This window comes from Melanostigma gelatinosum (genome assembly GCF_949748355.1).
Source record: "Melanostigma gelatinosum genome assembly, chromosome: 16".
Lineage (NCBI taxonomy): Eukaryota > Metazoa > Chordata > Actinopteri > Perciformes > Zoarcidae > Melanostigma > Melanostigma gelatinosum.
In genome coordinates, this window is record NC_136649.1 from 14,476,372 (window position 1) to 14,493,789 (window position 17,418).

A 17,418-nucleotide genomic window follows, 5' to 3' on the forward strand; every position below is an offset into this window, starting at 1 on the left:
GCAGACGGCGATCAGGCTGTAATGTAATTGCTCAGAGCGACTCCTGGCCCTCTATGTACGTCCACTTAAAGTGCTGACAGGCTCAGCATCTTATTATCAGTGTCTGATAACATTATGGAAATAACACGCTTTTCTTTACCTTTCCCTTGATCCGGTCCGTTTGTTGTTGTTTAAAGTGTCGTTCTGATATCTTGCATTGCATCCACATTTTTTCAAAATCCGCTAAACATGTCTGTCATGACATTGAAAATCATTCCCTCTTCCCTCTTCCACTCTGCCACCTATCACTAACTGTCACCTCTGCAAACAGAAAACATGACATATGTCTTTACGAATCTCTACGCCTAATACGCCTAACACTGGGAGAGTTGCTTGAGCAATGCTTACCGTTGAGCAGGAAGCTGGTTCAAATGTACAGTCCACACACAAGTATCGAGTAATAGCGTCAAGTGAAATTCTGACTCATCAAAGCTCAATTCTGTTCTTTTACAAGCTTTCAATGTGTCGGTAGGAGATTTTTTTTTCTCCTCTACACCGAGCCATGCTAGCTGTTTCCCCCTGCTTCCAGTTTTTATGCTAAGCTAAGCCCAACGGCTGCTAGCTTTAGCTTCATATTTACCTCACTGAAGTGAGAGTGGTATCGACCTTCTCTTCTAATTCTCTGCGAGAAAGCGAATAAGCGTATTTTCCAAAATGTTAAATTATTCCCTGAACATAGGCAGTATGTGTGGCAGAAATTAATCAGGCTATTGTAAGTGTGTGTGAGAGAGGGAGGAGAACGTGTGTCGGCTTATCTGTCAGCAGCCAGGTGTTCATTACAAAACCACTGAACTCCCACTTTTTCATTTAGAATAACAGATTCTTTGTAACAGCAGCAGCTATGTATAACATTAAAATGTTACTTGAAAATTACTTGAGTTTTGTACGTGAACTCATGCAGTAAAGCAAAAGCAGGGCTACTGTATCTCCGTCATTTGTTCCTTTTTTTGAATGACAGCAGTCTAAATTTGAACTTAATCAATGGTTAGTCAATCTAACTTTGCTGCGTTTCCTTGTGCCAGGGTTTACAGCTTTTTATAGCCTATACACTGTCGCTGTTGATTGTAAAGCCTGACATTTCTCTGACAGTTTGACGAAATAATAATATGTAAAACACACTGGATGATTTTTCGGATGAGTCATTGAAGCCGTTACACGAGAAACCAAAATGAACCGGACGAAAAGACAACCTCCCGAGCGTTTCACAAGGTTTACAAAACTGCCTAAAGAAATATGGTTTGACAAATCAGGTGATACAATTGCAGAGGATCATTCAAGTAATAATGATCCGCATCTCTGGAATCCTGCTTCAATGACTCAGTGGCCTCGTCATCGGTGAGAAAAGAGGATGAGGAACTCCCTTGATGACGCTTGTTCTGTTCTAGTGCGGTAGATGTGGAACCTGAAGTAGGAGTGAAGAACAAAGGCTCAGTGTAAATTATAATGAACCTACATGTAATCATAATGTATTTCTTCTGGAACTTGAAAGTGTCTGCATGCGTGTTATCCGGACTCAGGAGGGAAGTATCAGTTACAGGGACAGGTCTGACCTACATCTGTTTCCTCAACGGTATCAGGGATCCTGCTAAATATGACAGAGGATCTCTGCGTGACCCATAACAACAGAGATAGACGAGATCAAAATTACAGTTGACATCAATGAAAACACAATGACGCATGCCTTGAAGCAACATAACGTCTCTGAGGATATGCATTGTTGATGACGCATGGCTAAATGAGTCATGATTGACAGAACAGACGTCACATTAGCGCAGCTTTATATTTGGTTCATCGTGACGATTGTGGGTATCATTGTGCGTTAGTCTGTCTTTTAATACTCTGCAACTTCCCTACCCAGCCCGCAGCACTCAGCACCAAATCCATCTGCTTCTCCTAAAGACGCAAATCTTTGAAAAATACTTAACTTAAAGAAATGGTGCATTTGGTGGGGACTATTTTCAGCAATAGTTTGATGGTCAAGTCAATATTTGTGGCTGGGTATGGACTCAATATAAGACATGCAATGAATTCAAGTCCAAAAAAAAGGAACTGCAGCACTATTCGGTACTTATCCGACTTGTTTTAACATGGTTTCCTGGTGTGTTGTGGCTGATGATGCACATCTACAACCACAAATGTTTTCAAAACGCTTTAGCAGAAATGACACGGAAGATTTGAACCTGCTGTGTGACAGCTGATACAGATTAAACACAAAGATGTTCAACCACATTTCCAATCTGTTTTATATTGTTTCATAAAACAATTATTCATCGGTGCACTCCCTCTGCTATGCCACCTGTTCACTGTTTATGAAGAACAATCTATCACACTGGTAATTTAATCATCGAATCCCATCTTCTCTCCTCATTCTATTCCTGTCTCCTCGCTTAATCTGTGGTATTGACGGCAGCAAAAACTGTTTCAACCTTGAAAAATATTGCCCTCACATAAACGTAGCGCTGTGTAGTCATGGTTTCAGAGAATATTCAGTTGACTAAAGTAGTTTTTTATTTTTGTGTGTGTGTGTGTGTGTGTGTGTGTGTGTGTGTGTTTGTCCTTCTGTGCAGGTTATTGCTGAAGATGCAAGCTTCAACTGTCTCACCTGTGACCAACACTACTTCAAACACAACCACCATCACAAAGACCAAAGAACAAATACTCATCCAGAGTAAGTACATGTGTGTGTGCGTGTGTGGGTGTGTGTCCCCGCATGTCTGCTTTGTCTCCTTGTCCTTTTGAATTGGATATTGATAAAACACGCCCTTGTGAATGAATTGTTTGCTGTGGACACCATCAGAATTTAGAGTGTCCCCTATGGCAGTGATTACAACATAAGAAAAAGATAAGACAAGCCTCATTAATACTAACCTATTGCGTCATGCAGTCTAATCTAGATGCTTTGTACAGGAGTGGCCCCCGTGCATTTTATAGGACATATTTGTTCTGTTTGTCTGTCGCTAAGCTACGACAAACTACTTCTGGAGAATACACAGAATGAGTTGCACGGCATGAAGCAATCTTAGAAGAGACGCACTTGACTTGAAAACAGCCTTTCAACATGTTAATTACTCATTCTCACTGTGTCTCAGGTTCGGGGGCAATGATCGCTGTCATCGTTTTAGGAATCATCGTCATTCTCGCCATTCTCCTGATAATCCTGAAGACGTACAACAGGTAGGGTCTCATTTCTGTTTGACAGGACAAGGCAAGGCAAGGCAAGGCAAGGCAAGGCAAGTTTATTTGTATAGCACATTTCAACAACAAGGTAATTCAAAGTGCTTCACATGAAACCATTAAAAGCATCAAAACATAAGGCAAAAGAAAAGGAGATTTAAAAACAATTAAGAACATTCATTAAAACATTAAAAAACAGTGTAAGAAATAAAATGCAGTAGTAAAATGCAGAAATGCAGGAAATTGATTAATATATGAATTGAATGTGGTTCAAGTAAAGGCAGCAGCAAACAGAAAAGTCTTCAATCTTGATTTAAATGAGCTGAGGGTCTCAGCAGACCTGCAGCTTTCTGGGACTTTGTTCCAGATATGTGGAGCAGAAAAACTGAACGCTGCTTCTCCATGTTTAGTTCTGACTCTGGGAACAGAAAGTAGACCGGTCCCAGACGACCTGAGGGGTCGGGATGGTTCATAAGGTAGCAGCAGATCAGAGATGTATTTTGGCCCTAAACCATTCAGTGCTTTGTAAACCAACAGCAGGATTTTAAAGTCAATTCTTTGTTGGACAGGAAGCCAGTGCAAAGACCTCAGAACTGGGGTGATGTGGTCCACCCTCCTGGTCTTAGTGAGGACTCGAGCTGCAGCTTTCTGACGGACTTTTTACAGAGACCTGTAAACACACCGTTACAGTAGTCCAGTCTGCTGAAGATAAATGCATGGACAAGTTTGTTGTTAGTCTGTTGAGACATAAGTCCTCTAATCCTTGATATATTCTTCAGGTGATAGTAGGCTGATTTTGTAATTGTCTTGATATGGCTGTTCAGGTTGAGGTCTGAATCCATAACTACACCTAGATTTCTGGCTTGGTTTGTGGGTTTTAACATCAGTGATTGAAGCTGAGCGGTGATTTTCTATTGTTCGTCCTGGGTACCAAAAACAATTACTTCTGTTTTATCTTTGTTTAATTGAAGAAAATTCTGGCACATCCAGTTGTTGATTTGTTCAATGCAGTTACCCAGCCCTTGTATGGGATTATAGTCCCCTGATGACATAGTTATGTATATTTGTGTGTCGTCTGCATAATTATGATAACACACTTTGTTGTTTTCCATAATCTGAGCTAGTGGAAGCATGTAGATGTTGAACAGAAGAGGCCCCAGTATTGAACCTTGGGGAACACCACATGTCATTTTAGTCAGCTCTGATGTGTAATGAGCTACAGACACAAAGTATTCTCGGCCCTTCAAGTAGGATTCAAACCAGTTAAGTGCTGTGCCAGAGAGTCCCACCCAGATTTTTAGTCTTTCTAGGAGTATGGCATGGTCGACCGTGTCGAATGCAGCACTGAGATCTAGTAAGACTAAGACTGAACTTCTGCCATTGTCTATGTTTAAGTGGATGTCGTTGAAGCAGTGAAGTAAACAATGCTATTTGTATCCACTGCAAGGAGCACTGGGCACTTGCTGCTGTTTCTAATCTTTTCATCAGGCTAATAAAACAATCATACATATCAACATATTTCTACAGTTTTCAAAGGACGCATTCAACCGGTGGCGTTTCCTTCTCCATGATGTTAGATTGCTCTTTCAATTATTTACCCTCAGGAGGTAAAACTACAGCCGCACAAGGCAAGCGGGTAGGGTCGCGTTGGTAGCGGACTTGCCTCTCAGGCCAATGGTGGCTACTGGGGTGAGCTGGCGGCTTGAAGTGGCCTCGGGGGGGGTCAACGTGGGACCCCTAGGGAGCATGTCCCTGCGAAGACCAGAGAACTGCTGCCTGGTCTGACGAGCTTGAACAGTCCGCTGAAGCGCCTGTAGAGCAGCTGAACCGAACAGCTGAACCGAACAGCTCCCCAGGTTCCACTGGGATAGTACGGAGGGTCCACCTACACGTCTACAAGGGTGACTGCGCCGGCAAAACCTGGCTAAACCAGAGTGGACATCAGACGCCCATGTACCCTCGACATGAGCGCAAATGTCTGCAATGACGCATCACTGAGGCTGGTGGAGGAAACGTCGAAAGTAGCCTGCTGGAGAGAAGCTGAGAGGCCAACTTTTGCTGCATCCTGCATGGCTGTCAGGGTTTGGTCATCTGTTGTAAGACAGGAGAGAGCCTTGGTGTCCCTCCATGCATGCAACTCCCTCAGATGTTCTTCAGAGGGAGGAACAGTAAAGGTGGCGGGGGTGGGAAGCCGCCTGAAGAAGGCACCAGCAGGTGGAGGTTCTGGCTGCCGTATATCTTATGCAGGCGTGCCAGTGCCATGCCAATGACAGACCACATGGAGCTGCCAACAAAATGGACTGATTTCAGGGATGACACCGGAACTTATACCCAGCTGGAGTCATCCAAGGTCTCACGTGACTTTGTCGGTATAAAGACTCGACCCGCAAGACGGACGACATTCAGTGTTATGTCATCTGCAGGTCATGTCGATATTATTCATGAAGCTCAATATCATGAATCACATATTTGCCTCAAGAGGCTTTACAATCTATAAAGAAAATGACCCTTTGTTCTTTAACTCAGGCTGCAGATAAGTACAAACTTAAGTGCAAACCGCCCAAAACTAACTTTAACAGGGAAAGAGTGGAAGAAAGCTCAGGAGCAGCAACTTTGGAGGGATTTCTTTCCCTAGACGTACAAACATAATAACCAACATAATACAATTACTGTATAGACAATCCAAATGACAAAAATTATGTAAAGAAAATTAGATTCATTTTGTCTTACCTTTCTACTATTACTCTTTCGGTCATCTTAAAGTTATTAAAATAAAATAATTTAAGAAGAAAAGACTTTGGAAAAACTGCTCACAATTGATAGATATGTCAAACTTGATATGAGGTAAGAAATGATGAATCTACTCTCATGTAGACATTCATTTTAAGGGGACAAAAGCCATAAAGGTTGGGACTCAGTAGTGAAGAGTGGGTTCTTTTATTCAGTTTTCACAAAACAATACCCACACCTTTCTTTCTTATTCGTCTTCTTATTGTCATTTTATATGACCACTGTGTCTGGTTGAAGTAATAGCCCGACTAGCAAAATAAGATTAGAAGGTCCGAGGGAATATCTGCCATATTTCTATGCAACTGCCGAGTACAACTTATGGATAAACAATGACTGAACATCACATGCCACTTTGCTAAATGACAGCTTACTACATAGCATGTGAGTGAAGTAACATCATGGTTTTTATTTGTTGCCAGGCGGACACATGAATCCAGGGTCCTGGGAGCCAGAGGGGGCTCCAAACCCCGTCCGAAGATGTCACAATCCACAGTTAACACCAGCATTCCGCTGACCACCATAGGAATCAGCTCTGTGTCGAGCAGCATCTTCAGTTCAAACCCAGTCTCAGAGAGCGACTTGCAGCTGACCAGAGGGGAGCTGAACAGCGCGGAGGGAAACCACTCAGAGCAGTTACGCACCATCAGTGAATCCACTACGATCACCACAAATGAGTCTCCATCAATAGGAAACACATAGCAACAAGACTGTGCTTTAGTCTCACAACAAGCACCGAGCGATGTGTCATCTTCACCCCTGACCATATACACTGTGTGCTGACTGAATCCAGTGGAAACTCGACCTGGGACGTTACTGTCGTCACTGTCGATCTCCACCAACTGAGCCACTGCTGGTCACGACAACGATACCGAGATGTACTTGTGGTGGGCATGAACAAAATGGTACCTTAAACAGACATGGTGGATTGCATGAAGGATGTTGAATGATGGGAAACTGTGATTGCTTTTTGGCTACAGTCAGTGTTCAGAGTATAGATGCCAGAAGTTTCTCACTGCTTGTAGTCTTTGCAGATCACTACTAATACAATGAAGAAAACGTGTAGTAAAGACTGTAATGCCCTTTAGTGTGTACATTTCTGTATTAACGATGACCACATAGGTTCATGAGTAAATGTAGGATGAGTATAGACTTCAGAGAAGACAAAGACAGTATGAAAGATCTCAGTGTGTAATGGATACCAATATGTTTGAGAAAAATGTGTTGATATTGCATACTTTATTTTGCTTAACCTTGCATTATACTGTCTTTGTCTTCTGGTCACAGATTCTCTCAGATTAATTTTCGTTAAAGAAATCTATAAATTGTCAGTGTGTTTTGTACTTTGTATAACAAAGAGACCATAGAGATATTTTCAGACATCTGGGTGATGTAAAGCCTTTTTTAGTTTGATGCCAAATGGTTTTGCACTTTATTTGCATTGCTCTCTGTATTTGTATTGTTCTTTAAATGAAATGAGATGAAAATAAAATATTATATTTGTAATTGTGGCAGACCTGTTTGTTAAAATGAAGTGTCATTTGTACAGAGGACAAAATCATATGATGAAATCATATGAAACCTCAAAAGAGTGAAAGGAAAAGAGGAGTGAGGTGTATGTTGCATGTTATGGTGTTATTGAGTTATTGTTAGTTTTTGCTCACTCGTTTGGTACATTTTGGTACCATAACATAAAAAACCTTAAGCGGCATTCAAGGTGACAAGAAACGTTGCAAAATGTTGCAGTTAACAAATGAGTCATCAGACCAAATCGTCCGGTGCTTTATTTAATACATTTTTAACTCTGATAAAACTCTATAAATAAATGGTTCCAGGTCTGGTAAGTGAAAGAATGAATATATTTTAAACTGTTGTTTAATCTGGCCATTTACGTAATGTTCACTAAAAACTGAGTTGAAGAGTCTTGAATGCGTCTTGACGGTGAATGTCTACATTACAATGGTGACCGTAGGTGAGTGTCCCAACAATCCGATTTACTCTCTAAAAATCACAACATTTGCCAAGTATGTTTTGTATTTTGAGACCGAATATATAAATACTCTTAAGCATTAATCCCTCTTGAGCTTGAATAATAACAGGACTGAGCCAAACATAGCTAACACATTAGAGCTAACGCTAAGGATGTAAGCTAGCGTTAGCATCATAGGCTGTATATAAGACGTCTGTAGCAAGGGTGCTAACTGCACTACCGGGTGTTCTGCGACGTGGTGATTGTTGTGTATTCCAGTGGAACTGCTGAGCCTTCTGTTGGTGTCGGTGCTGTGGGGCTGCACCAACCCCTTCCTGAAGAGAGGCACGGAGGGGATTGAACACGTGCAACACAACAACAGAGTCTCTCAGCTCCTGGCTGAGGTCAAGTTTCTTTTCCTAAACCTCAAGGTAAACCCTGAGATCAGTTATTGTTGGAACGCTGTTAAGCATTCCAACTATTGTTATCCTGTTTCTTTATTGTTGGAATGCTGTTATCCTGTTTCGTTATTCCTCTATTTCTTCCGTCCCCCCCCTGTTTTTCGTCGCAACGCTTCTTCTTCTTCATTTTTTTAAGCTACAGAAACCGTTCAACTATCAAAATGTTCAGCTCCTTCAGCTCATCGCAGCAATTTAACTTTTATGATTTTTCAGCCCTTTTCTGACTTTATAATGGGTGTGTATTGCGCAGCTTAGAGTGCGTGATGTCACCCCTAGAGTGAAGAGCAGCTTGAGATTCTTGTGAAAAAAACACACAATTTTTACAGGATCTGTTCTTCAACTCATCCTTCCTCGCACTTATTAATATCGGAGCTACGGTTATGGGAGTTTTGAGGATTTGTTTGAGAGGTGTTTCCCTGTTTTATCTCCATGAAATGGCTTCAGGCACACAGGTGTTTCCGATTGAGCCAATTAGTGATGTTGATAAACACACAGACTCACAGACACATGCGCACATACACTCCTCCCTCTCTCTCTCTCTGTGTGTCTCTCTCTCTCATACAGTCATTCAGGTCTTAGGGATGAAGCCTGTCATTTAATAACCTCTGTTTGTGTCAAACATGATGATTATGTCTCCCCTCCCTCACCCAGTCCCACCCTTTCAAAATAAAAGCGTCATGGATTAACTGTATTTAAACGTTTCGCTCAAAATTAGGCTTTTTTGTTGAAATAATGAATGCTCTTACTAATACTGCGACAACTACTACTACTGCTAATATTTCTAGTATTACCACTACTACTACAACTTTTGCTGTTGCTACTATTACTACTACTGCTACTGCTATTACTGCTACCATAAATATTATTACTACCACTACTGCTATTACTACCACTACTATTATTACTGATACCACAACTGCTAATACTGCTATTCCTGCTACTACCAGTACTAATAACCAGTACTAATACTACTACAGCTATTAGTACGACTGCTGATACTACTACTTCTACTACTTCTTCTAATTACAAATACTTCGACAACAACTTCTACTACTACTGCTACTACAAATATCACTACTGCTACAACTCGTACTTATTCAAATGCTACTCATACTTATACTGCGAATAATACTTCTACTACTACTACAACAAATATCACTACTGCTGGAATTCTTTTAAGCTACAGAAACCGTTCGAATATCAAAATGTTCAGCTCTTTCAGGAGAGGGGTGATATAACTTCATATTTGTAATCCTTTTGGATTATTCAGCTTTTTGCAATTTTTTTAAAATTGGATATCTATTTTCAGCAATGTTTTTGAGATTCATTTCAGCTTTCAGCATTCCAACGCATTTTCAGCAGGAAATGCATTTTCTAGTTTAGTTTGCCAGTGTGCATGTTTTGAAATTCTGACTTTTTTCCCCTTACAATTAGTTTAATTGAGCTTCTTTCTCCACACAGTACCTGGTCCCATTTCTCCTGAACCAGAGTGGCTCTTTGGTCTACTATTATACACTTTCCACCACAGGTGAGACACACACACACACACCTCACGACAATCTGATGGTGCCAGTAAATCATCCCAGCGAGCTAGCATGCACAATAACAGCCTACAAAAACAGACAGAGAACGTCAACTCTTACCGAGATAAACTGATAAACATGTTTTCTAAACTAGCACTAAAATATTACCTCTTCGTTCTCCATAACTTCCTAAAATATATCATCATTAATCATCATTGCGGAAGAAAGACAGAGATGCATACATTCTGTGTAAACATTAGTTCACGTGCCATGAAAGTTCAAACGAATCCGTTTAACTGACCCAGTGCTGCAACTAACTAACTTTGCATATTCATTTGGGAGCAGAATATGATACCCAGTTCTCGCCACTTCTCTTCTGCAGAGTTATCGCTGGCTGTTCCTGTGGCCAACTCTCTCACCTTCCTTTGCACTCTGTTCACTGGCAAGTTACTGGGTGAAGAGTTTGGAGGCAAACGTAAGTGACTCATGTTCATACACTAGCTTGTCACACACAGCAAGTGATGCTGATAACCCACAAGGACAAATCTGTGAATGCTACAAGCTTTAGAGTCAAACATTTTGCTTCCGGAACATGTTCGGAGGTATCGCATCAGCAAGACTCTAGTAACATTAGCTCAACGTTACTTGACTGGCATGCCAAGACATCACTGAGCAGTTAATTCCCTCATCTGCTTGAAAAATACTGTACTGGTTGTGTTCTGATGTTTCATTCATGTCCTACCCCACGCTCCTCTCTCGCTCTCTCTCTCTCTCTCTCGCTCTCTCTGTGTGTGTGCGCAGAGGCTGTGGCTGGAATGTTCCTCACCATGGCGGGCATCGCTCTGTGTGTCATAAGCTCCATTGATGGCAAAGACGTTGAGAAGCAGAATATCACGCAGGCTGCACACTAATGGAGATGAAGATTGAAACAAACTCTCCTGTACGTTGAAGTGATTCCTCAGCCAGGGACGGAAGATGGCCGGAGCAGAGTTTGATCAGGGCTAGAGGGGGGCCATTTAGATTCAGACAGTGACTCCTAAGAGTAACGGCTCTGGTGAGAGAATTGTGTCTACATTAAGTCAGCGTGAGCTTCTAAAGACCTGTCCAGAGACCCTCACACCAAGTTGAACGGGAAGTGGGTGCGTGTCGGGTTCACCTCAAGGCCAGACTAGATTTACGGTGCTTGCATAGAAGTTGGTGGCTGTTAACTTTGACTTTTAAGCCCCGCCATGTGACTGGCATCTGCATAAATTATATGGAGGCCACATACAAATAAGGCTGGAGCTTTAAATGGACCAATGTGGTGTAACTTCTTGGTGTAACGGGGATATTTTACTGCGGCTGCCTGTGTTCACCGTAAATATGTCCGAACAAATTGTACAGATTTCAGGAATAACGGAAATGTACATAGTAATATATATATATATTTTTTTTTATTGTCACAGTATTTAATAGACACATAACACTGTACAGACGACTTTGTTATTGTTTCATCTATTCAGCTTGTGATGTGGCTGATATTTTATTAATAAATTGTTGGAAAAAACACGATTATCTCCGTCACTGATTTCTGCAGATCAGAAATACATTCAGGCTTAAAATGTACCAAAAATATTGTATTGTATATGGAATGAACAGCTACACACGATCTGCTTCAGAATGACCCGTGTCCTATAATGTCATAAAAGTACAGTTTTGACTGACTGTATTGAACTACAACTCATGATAGTGTCCATCTTTTGTATTCTTTGTTATAATGTTGTGTGAGCCTCTTTACATTTTTGACTCTTACTTTCTCTAAAAGAAAACTTAAATTAATGATGTTGCTTGTTTCATCGCCACAGTCAAAGTATTACCAATTTAATCAAACTATTCATTCAGCCGCATAAGTCATCTGCTGTTATGATGATGTGACCTCTTTGATGAATCCTCCGTGCTCGTTATTCACTTGTCCTCCTGATGATGGGTCTGTAGGCTCTCCTGTTCAAGCTGATTATTTAAAACGGAGAAAAAGAACAAAAGAAGCAATCAAGCACACGTTCTCATTGGACCCGGTCAATAGGCTGCGAGGTAAGTACACTTGCCTTTCCTTCCCCGCTCTGTGGCTGGGAGGCTGATGACGAAGGCCTTGACTTTGAAGACGTCTGCTTCGGCTCAGGCTCCTTTTGAAATGAGACACGCATTGAATTCTGACTAGTTTCCGTGTCCATGTACGTCTGAATGGAAGCTGACGGCAGTGTGTGTGCATCGGTATACCAGTGTTTCAGCAGCAGACTCCTCAGTCGTAGCAGAATGTGTAACACCATCTTCTTCAGATGACTGAGTCTGTTACAGGAAAATAATATATATTGTTGTGAACCCATTTAGAAAAAAACTAAACGTTTTCCTATTAAGACACGTAAACACCCACTCAATTGTATACTGTACCTGTTTTCCATTGTGTTTGTGTGGGTGTTCGCTCCCATCGTGCTGCTCACTCTCTATAATTTGTGAATGTCTCTTGAGAGAAACAAATAAGGATTTATGTGATTTGTTTTCCCCCCACATGCAGAATACAGTATCACGTGTCACATATTCATATTTTAACTGTCGACTGTAATTTACAAAGGGCACCATAATGCACGGATACATCAATTCATTATCATGGATCCATGTCTTTTCCAATTTATACCCTCAATTTATTTCCACTTTGTAGAGAAATTGTCCTTACATTGTACTTTTAGAGTGAATGTAAACATCTCCACTTAGATAAGAAGCTAACAAATTCACTTGGAACATGAAAGGATTGTTTGGTTTACCTGCTGTGTGTTTCGGCTGTTTGATTCCTCATCCTCCACTATCTCTGCAGCTCTCTTTAGACAAACATGAGAGAGACGGGTGTTTAGAAAAACCTCTGCTTTGAACATATTTTGAACTGATATTTTTGCCATTCAATTCACGCATCGCACTGTGTGGTTATAAGGCCGAAACGACACGTGAGTTACAGCAAACCTGGTCAACAGGCAGCTCTGTAGCTGTGTTTTCATCCTCGTGCACCTCCTCGGCCCCTCGTACCTCCTCTCTTCTCTTCCGTGCTGCTCTTTTAAACACGCTGGGCTGGACTGGAATGAACAGAAATCACAACGCTGCTGATAGAACGATTAACACAAAATGCCTCATACTCATTGTGAATGTGAAGAAATTAGATTTAAAATCAGAAGTATAAAGATGGGGAGTCTAACCAGATCCATGGCTGGGTGGTGGTCTTGGCTGTCCCCTGTAGTTGCGGATCTTGACCGGCCTGGCGAAGAACGCGGAGGTCTCGTCTGCGGCCTCTCTCCTGCTCCTCTGCTGTGCGGCTGCTGGAGCTGCAGCGTCATCTCCCGTCGACTTCACCCTCCGGCCATCTGACTGAAATTCATGGAATGCGACTGAATCAATATAATATCATGGACGGGCACAAAATACCCTCTGCACAGTTTGTCTCAGTGGTGCATTGAACGTGTTGGGCAGAATATGCCAGACAGAGGGGGGGGGGGGGTTGTTTCTCACCTCTGGGGAGTCGAGGAGGGCTGAGTCACTGTACTGGTCTTCTGGACCGCTCCTTGCGTTCCTGTCCTGAGAGAAACACACAAGACACGTATACAAGACAGCATGTTGCTCTCACCTGACACATGTTGCAAATGAACTGCAGACTATTTTAAGACATGGGGGTGGGACAATTACATGATCAACTAAAGGTACCTCTTTTCTCCTGAGCCTTCTCTTTCCTTGGTTATATCTACAAAATAAAGAAAGCCACTTTCATGTGAAAAGATGTTTTTGTTCATGTTCCGTCTTGTCTGACAATCATTTCATGTTAGAGTGCAGAGCAGCCAGCAACGGAGCACACAAACACACGTCTTTACAGACGCTCACAAAGGGCCGTGGACAACAATACCTCTCTGTGGCTTTCGACACCAACAGCTCCACATATGGAAGTTTCTTGAACCGCTCGGTTCCCACAGCAACATAGCAGTGGCCTGTCTCCAGCTCCACAGCTGAGGACACAGTCGCTCCTTCCAAAGAGCACAACCTGATAGAGCACAGGAGTTAGGGGTGAGATTTCACCTCCTCGATTTGTATTCCACAGAGTGCATGTGCATGTGACTGTCTGTCAAGTGTCACTGACCTGCGCACAGCTCCGGTTCGTATGCTGACCTTCTCTGTGATCAGACTCAGGATCTTCTCCAGGTCCTGCTGCATGCTCCGAGGAATGATGAACCGGAATGGAGGACACAGGAGATCTCCATTGCGGAAAACGCTGTACAGAAAGGGTCGTTTTTTTACATTTCAGGCCCATATGTACAATGAAACACCTCCTTCTGTCTATAGTGGCCATGACAAGATACTAATGCCATACCAATGTGAGAGATGGGGAACAAAATCTATAATTGTTCTGAGAAGAAATGCACGCTAAAGTTCAGGCAAAGCTTTGGGACTTCAGTAGGGCATCTTCCAGAGATAAAGTCTTTTTATTGCAAAATTTCGCTGGACAAATAAAAACTTTCATCTCATGTTGTGGCACTAAATGAAAAGGCAGAGTTATTTCCAAAGTTATTCCAATTCATCCTTGCTCCTCTGTCAGTGGACTGACATTGCATCCCAACAGGCATGCAGCTAGCATGGTTAAAAAGGGAAAATTGTACTAAAAACACAGTGATTCATTGTGTGTGTGTGTTTTCATAGTTTGTCCAACTCACTGTAAAATGCAAGGCAGAGGTATAAACTTCCTCCATTTGGCTGAAACATTTGGCCTCTGGGTTACTTTGGCCTGCAGAAGATAATTAAAACAAAATGACATGCGTGGTACTGCAAAACGTTACAATGCTGGCATTTTCTCAGAGACATTTGAAAATCAGTTTTACATCATTCATGTCGTGCACATCAATTACACTGCACGTCCATCACAGAAAAATCAGTCATCCTAATTGTGTAATGACTGACTAACTATTCCGCTCATGTCGGCTCAAGTGCTGCAGCCAAGGAGACAAACGTCGCTCCAAGACTCCTTCAATCGCACATTCACGGCCTGATCTGAAGGCTGCTGTCGAAGCCCATGTCGTCCCATATCAATGGCCTCTGAAGCCGATATCCTTGTCTGCCAGCTGGACTAAATCAATCAAGTCAGAACAAACCAGACATTGATAATCTTCCCTGGGCATTAGGCCTGTCCGGACAAGCACATAGCCCCGATAACACTGCGTGGAAGCGTTACTCTTTGTTCCACCAGCGGGATCAAACACAACTCACTCACGGACACACTTCCTGCATTGCTCCACAGCAACCACAACACAGGCATGTAAGACTTTAAAACCAAAAGAAGCAAAATGGCAGACACCCAAGGCACAATTACTCTCCGCTCCTTTCATGTTCTTCAGAAAAGTAAGACTGATTTCTTAAGACTGAGGGCACACTCTGCGTCTGAAACACCAAGCGCTCACCTCCTGCCAGCTGGTCAGAACACAAAGCCAGCACTTGTCAGCGTGAGTGTTTGTGTGCGTACTTGTTTCAAATCTATTTTTGTGTGAATGTTAAGAGAGCACCTGCCTGCATGATACTACCATCACCATCATCATCAGACAAGCAAAAGAGAAAAGACTTCAGATTCTCGGTGGAAATGATCATAACCTCTGATACTCTGGGAATTCCTGATCGATGACAATATCCAGCTGTAACTACGGAATCTAATGTCACACAAGACCTTTAAAAGGGCCGATGAACAGCACAATCATTATACAATTGTTTCCTGTAATTTACGCAGCAGTGACATCAATGAGACGGTCAGCACAAAGGCTGGTGCTAATCTAACTAGCGCTAACACAACGATGTGTGCTCACATTTAGAGGCAAATGATAGCTTGTCTCGATAATGGGAAGTCCTGTACACATTTTCACATTTCATTTGGCAGAAGTTCAAACAGATGAAAGTGATTTGAGTACAGTGCAGCCTGCACGGTGGTGCATTCCTCCTGGTTAGACTGGGATTAATCAGTGATGGACTTGGAAGCAAGACACATCACAAAATAAAAGCCTACCTGGGTTTCTTCACGGGCAGCAGGCTGCTTTTTCGTTCTGGTGTTCGAGTAACTAAACAGCGAAACAACAGATACGACAAAAGAAAAAATATATATATATATATATTCACACCTCTTTTCCAAACACCAAAAAGTATTCATTCTAAATGAATTTCATCGACGAGACAAAAAGTCTGCGACTAGAGGAACTGTACATCACATTGATTCCACAGTAAGTAGTTCTTGTACTCACTCCAGTTTCTTGAACCTTTCAAAGCCAGCAGCAACATACTGGGCTCCTGTCTGGAGGCCCTGGAGGTCTGTGACCCTGTGGCCCTGTCTGGGGGTGTACAGAGTCCTGACGGCGAGTGGAGCCCCGACGCCCTGGGTCACTTCAGTCAGAAAGGCCTCCATGGTGGCCACATGCCTCTGGTTGACCACGAACCTCCGTCCGCTGTAGAAGGGGTCTCCATTCTTATACACCACCACGCTCTTCACTGGAGGCAGGGGAGTCGTGGCTGCGGTGGTGGCAGCCATCTATGAGCCGGCTGTTAGTCACAGACAGTTTTAAAAAGGCTGTTTTTTTGAATCCACGTACCTTATCATTCTCTCCCACATGCATGTAAGTTCACTCACTGAGCCTGGAGTGGCAGTTACAGACCCTCTTCATGCACCAGGCACATTCACATGCCACATTCTTCAAGTCACACATTAACACAATACTCAGTGACTCACAAGCCTTAGTGGACGACGAAGCGAGGAAATCGTAGAATTTGAAGGCAAAGGTGAAAATCAGTCCCCTGCGTTGTTGTGGTCCGTCTGGACTCCGGCTCACCACGTTCTGCTCTATCTATCCCCCTAACACACACACACACAAACATTCACACACTACTCCACTGACGGTGGTGAGTATTTCCTGGTTGCTATGGCAGCGTGGCCAGCAATGACTGGCTTTGTGGGCCAAACCATCGGCAGCAACCACAACAAAAGAGACGGACGGGAGGAGCAGAGAACGAGTGGGTCACTGTGTTGTGAGCTGAATCAATAAGATAACCTCTTCACCCAGTTGTCTGTATTTTCCCCAAAAAATAATTGCTAAATATGTCATGCGTATTAGAATTATCCAGCAAGTGCAAGAACCAGCAGGCGATAAAACCGTTACTGAAAACCTCTTAAGAACATTGAAATAAGACAGACCTTTTTTTTTTAAAGTGCAATTTTAGGAGCAGGGCTGCAATTTGTATTGTTTTTTTTGTATTTAAAAGCTTCCTCCTGTGGGTGCTCTATAAAGACAACAATACCAAAAGACAACAGCAGCTTCATAGGAGACTTGTGAATATTTGTAGGAAATTTGAGCTTCTTTGAGTCACACCATGCGTTGTCCCGAGCCGAGGATCTCCCCCCCGAATGAGCCGTCCCACACAACAGTAA

The 17,418-nt window shown here is 42.5% G+C and overlaps 3 protein-coding genes across 3 annotated transcripts; 2 read left to right on the plus strand and 1 right to left on the minus strand.

Annotated features, from left to right (window-relative positions):
- The first annotated feature begins 2,615 nt into the window (after positions 1-2,615).
- ncmap (non-compact myelin associated protein) lies at positions 2,616-6,987 on the plus strand. Its single transcript, XM_079286996.1, has 3 exons — positions 2,616-2,707; positions 3,129-3,213; positions 6,423-6,987. The coding sequence occupies exons 1-3, from the start codon at positions 2,620-2,622 to the stop codon at positions 6,700-6,702; spliced, it is 453 nt and encodes a 150-aa protein (XP_079143122.1). The 5' UTR covers positions 2,616-2,619; the 3' UTR covers positions 6,703-6,987.
- A 953-nt stretch (positions 6,988-7,940) lies between these two features.
- Positions 7,941-11,422, plus strand: tmem234 (transmembrane protein 234). Its single transcript, XM_079286963.1, has 5 exons — positions 7,941-7,972; positions 8,249-8,400; positions 9,892-9,958; positions 10,336-10,428; positions 10,755-11,422. The coding sequence occupies exons 1-5, from the start codon at positions 7,960-7,962 to the stop codon at positions 10,862-10,864; spliced, it is 435 nt and encodes a 144-aa protein (XP_079143089.1). The 5' UTR covers positions 7,941-7,959; the 3' UTR covers positions 10,865-11,422.
- A 724-nt stretch (positions 11,423-12,146) lies between these two features.
- dcdc2b (doublecortin domain containing 2B) lies at positions 12,147-16,524 on the minus strand (the record flags this gene model as incomplete). Its single annotated transcript, XM_079286136.1, has 12 exons — positions 12,147-12,278; positions 12,381-12,452; positions 12,752-12,805; positions 12,945-13,054; positions 13,175-13,343; positions 13,485-13,550; positions 13,677-13,713; positions 13,873-14,007; positions 14,104-14,235; positions 14,675-14,745; positions 16,009-16,060; positions 16,241-16,524. 12 exons carry the CDS (start codon positions 16,522-16,524, stop codon positions 12,147-12,149), a joined length of 1,314 nt encoding a protein of 437 aa, XP_079142262.1.
- Positions 16,525-17,418: the final 894 nt, after the last annotated feature.

Excerpts from the sequence above, each read along its gene's own strand:
- tmem234 (XM_079286963.1), top strand. Across the intron at positions 8,401-9,891 it reads TTCTTTTCCTAAACCTCAAG|TACCTGGTCCCATTTCTCCT; the intron begins GTAAACCCTGAG and ends TTCTCCACACAG. Across the intron at positions 10,429-10,754 it reads TGAAGAGTTTGGAGGCAAAC|AGGCTGTGGCTGGAATGTTC; the intron begins GTAAGTGACTCA and ends GTGTGTGCGCAG.
- ncmap (XM_079286996.1), top strand. The coding sequence starts at position 2,620 with ATGCAAGCTTCAACTGTCTCACCTGTGACCAACACTACTTCAAACACA. Across the intron at positions 2,708-3,128 it reads AGAACAAATACTCATCCAGA|GTTCGGGGGCAATGATCGCT; the intron begins GTAAGTACATGT and ends ACTGTGTCTCAG. Across the intron at positions 3,214-6,422 it reads ATCCTGAAGACGTACAACAG|GCGGACACATGAATCCAGGG; the intron begins GTAGGGTCTCAT and ends ATTTGTTGCCAG.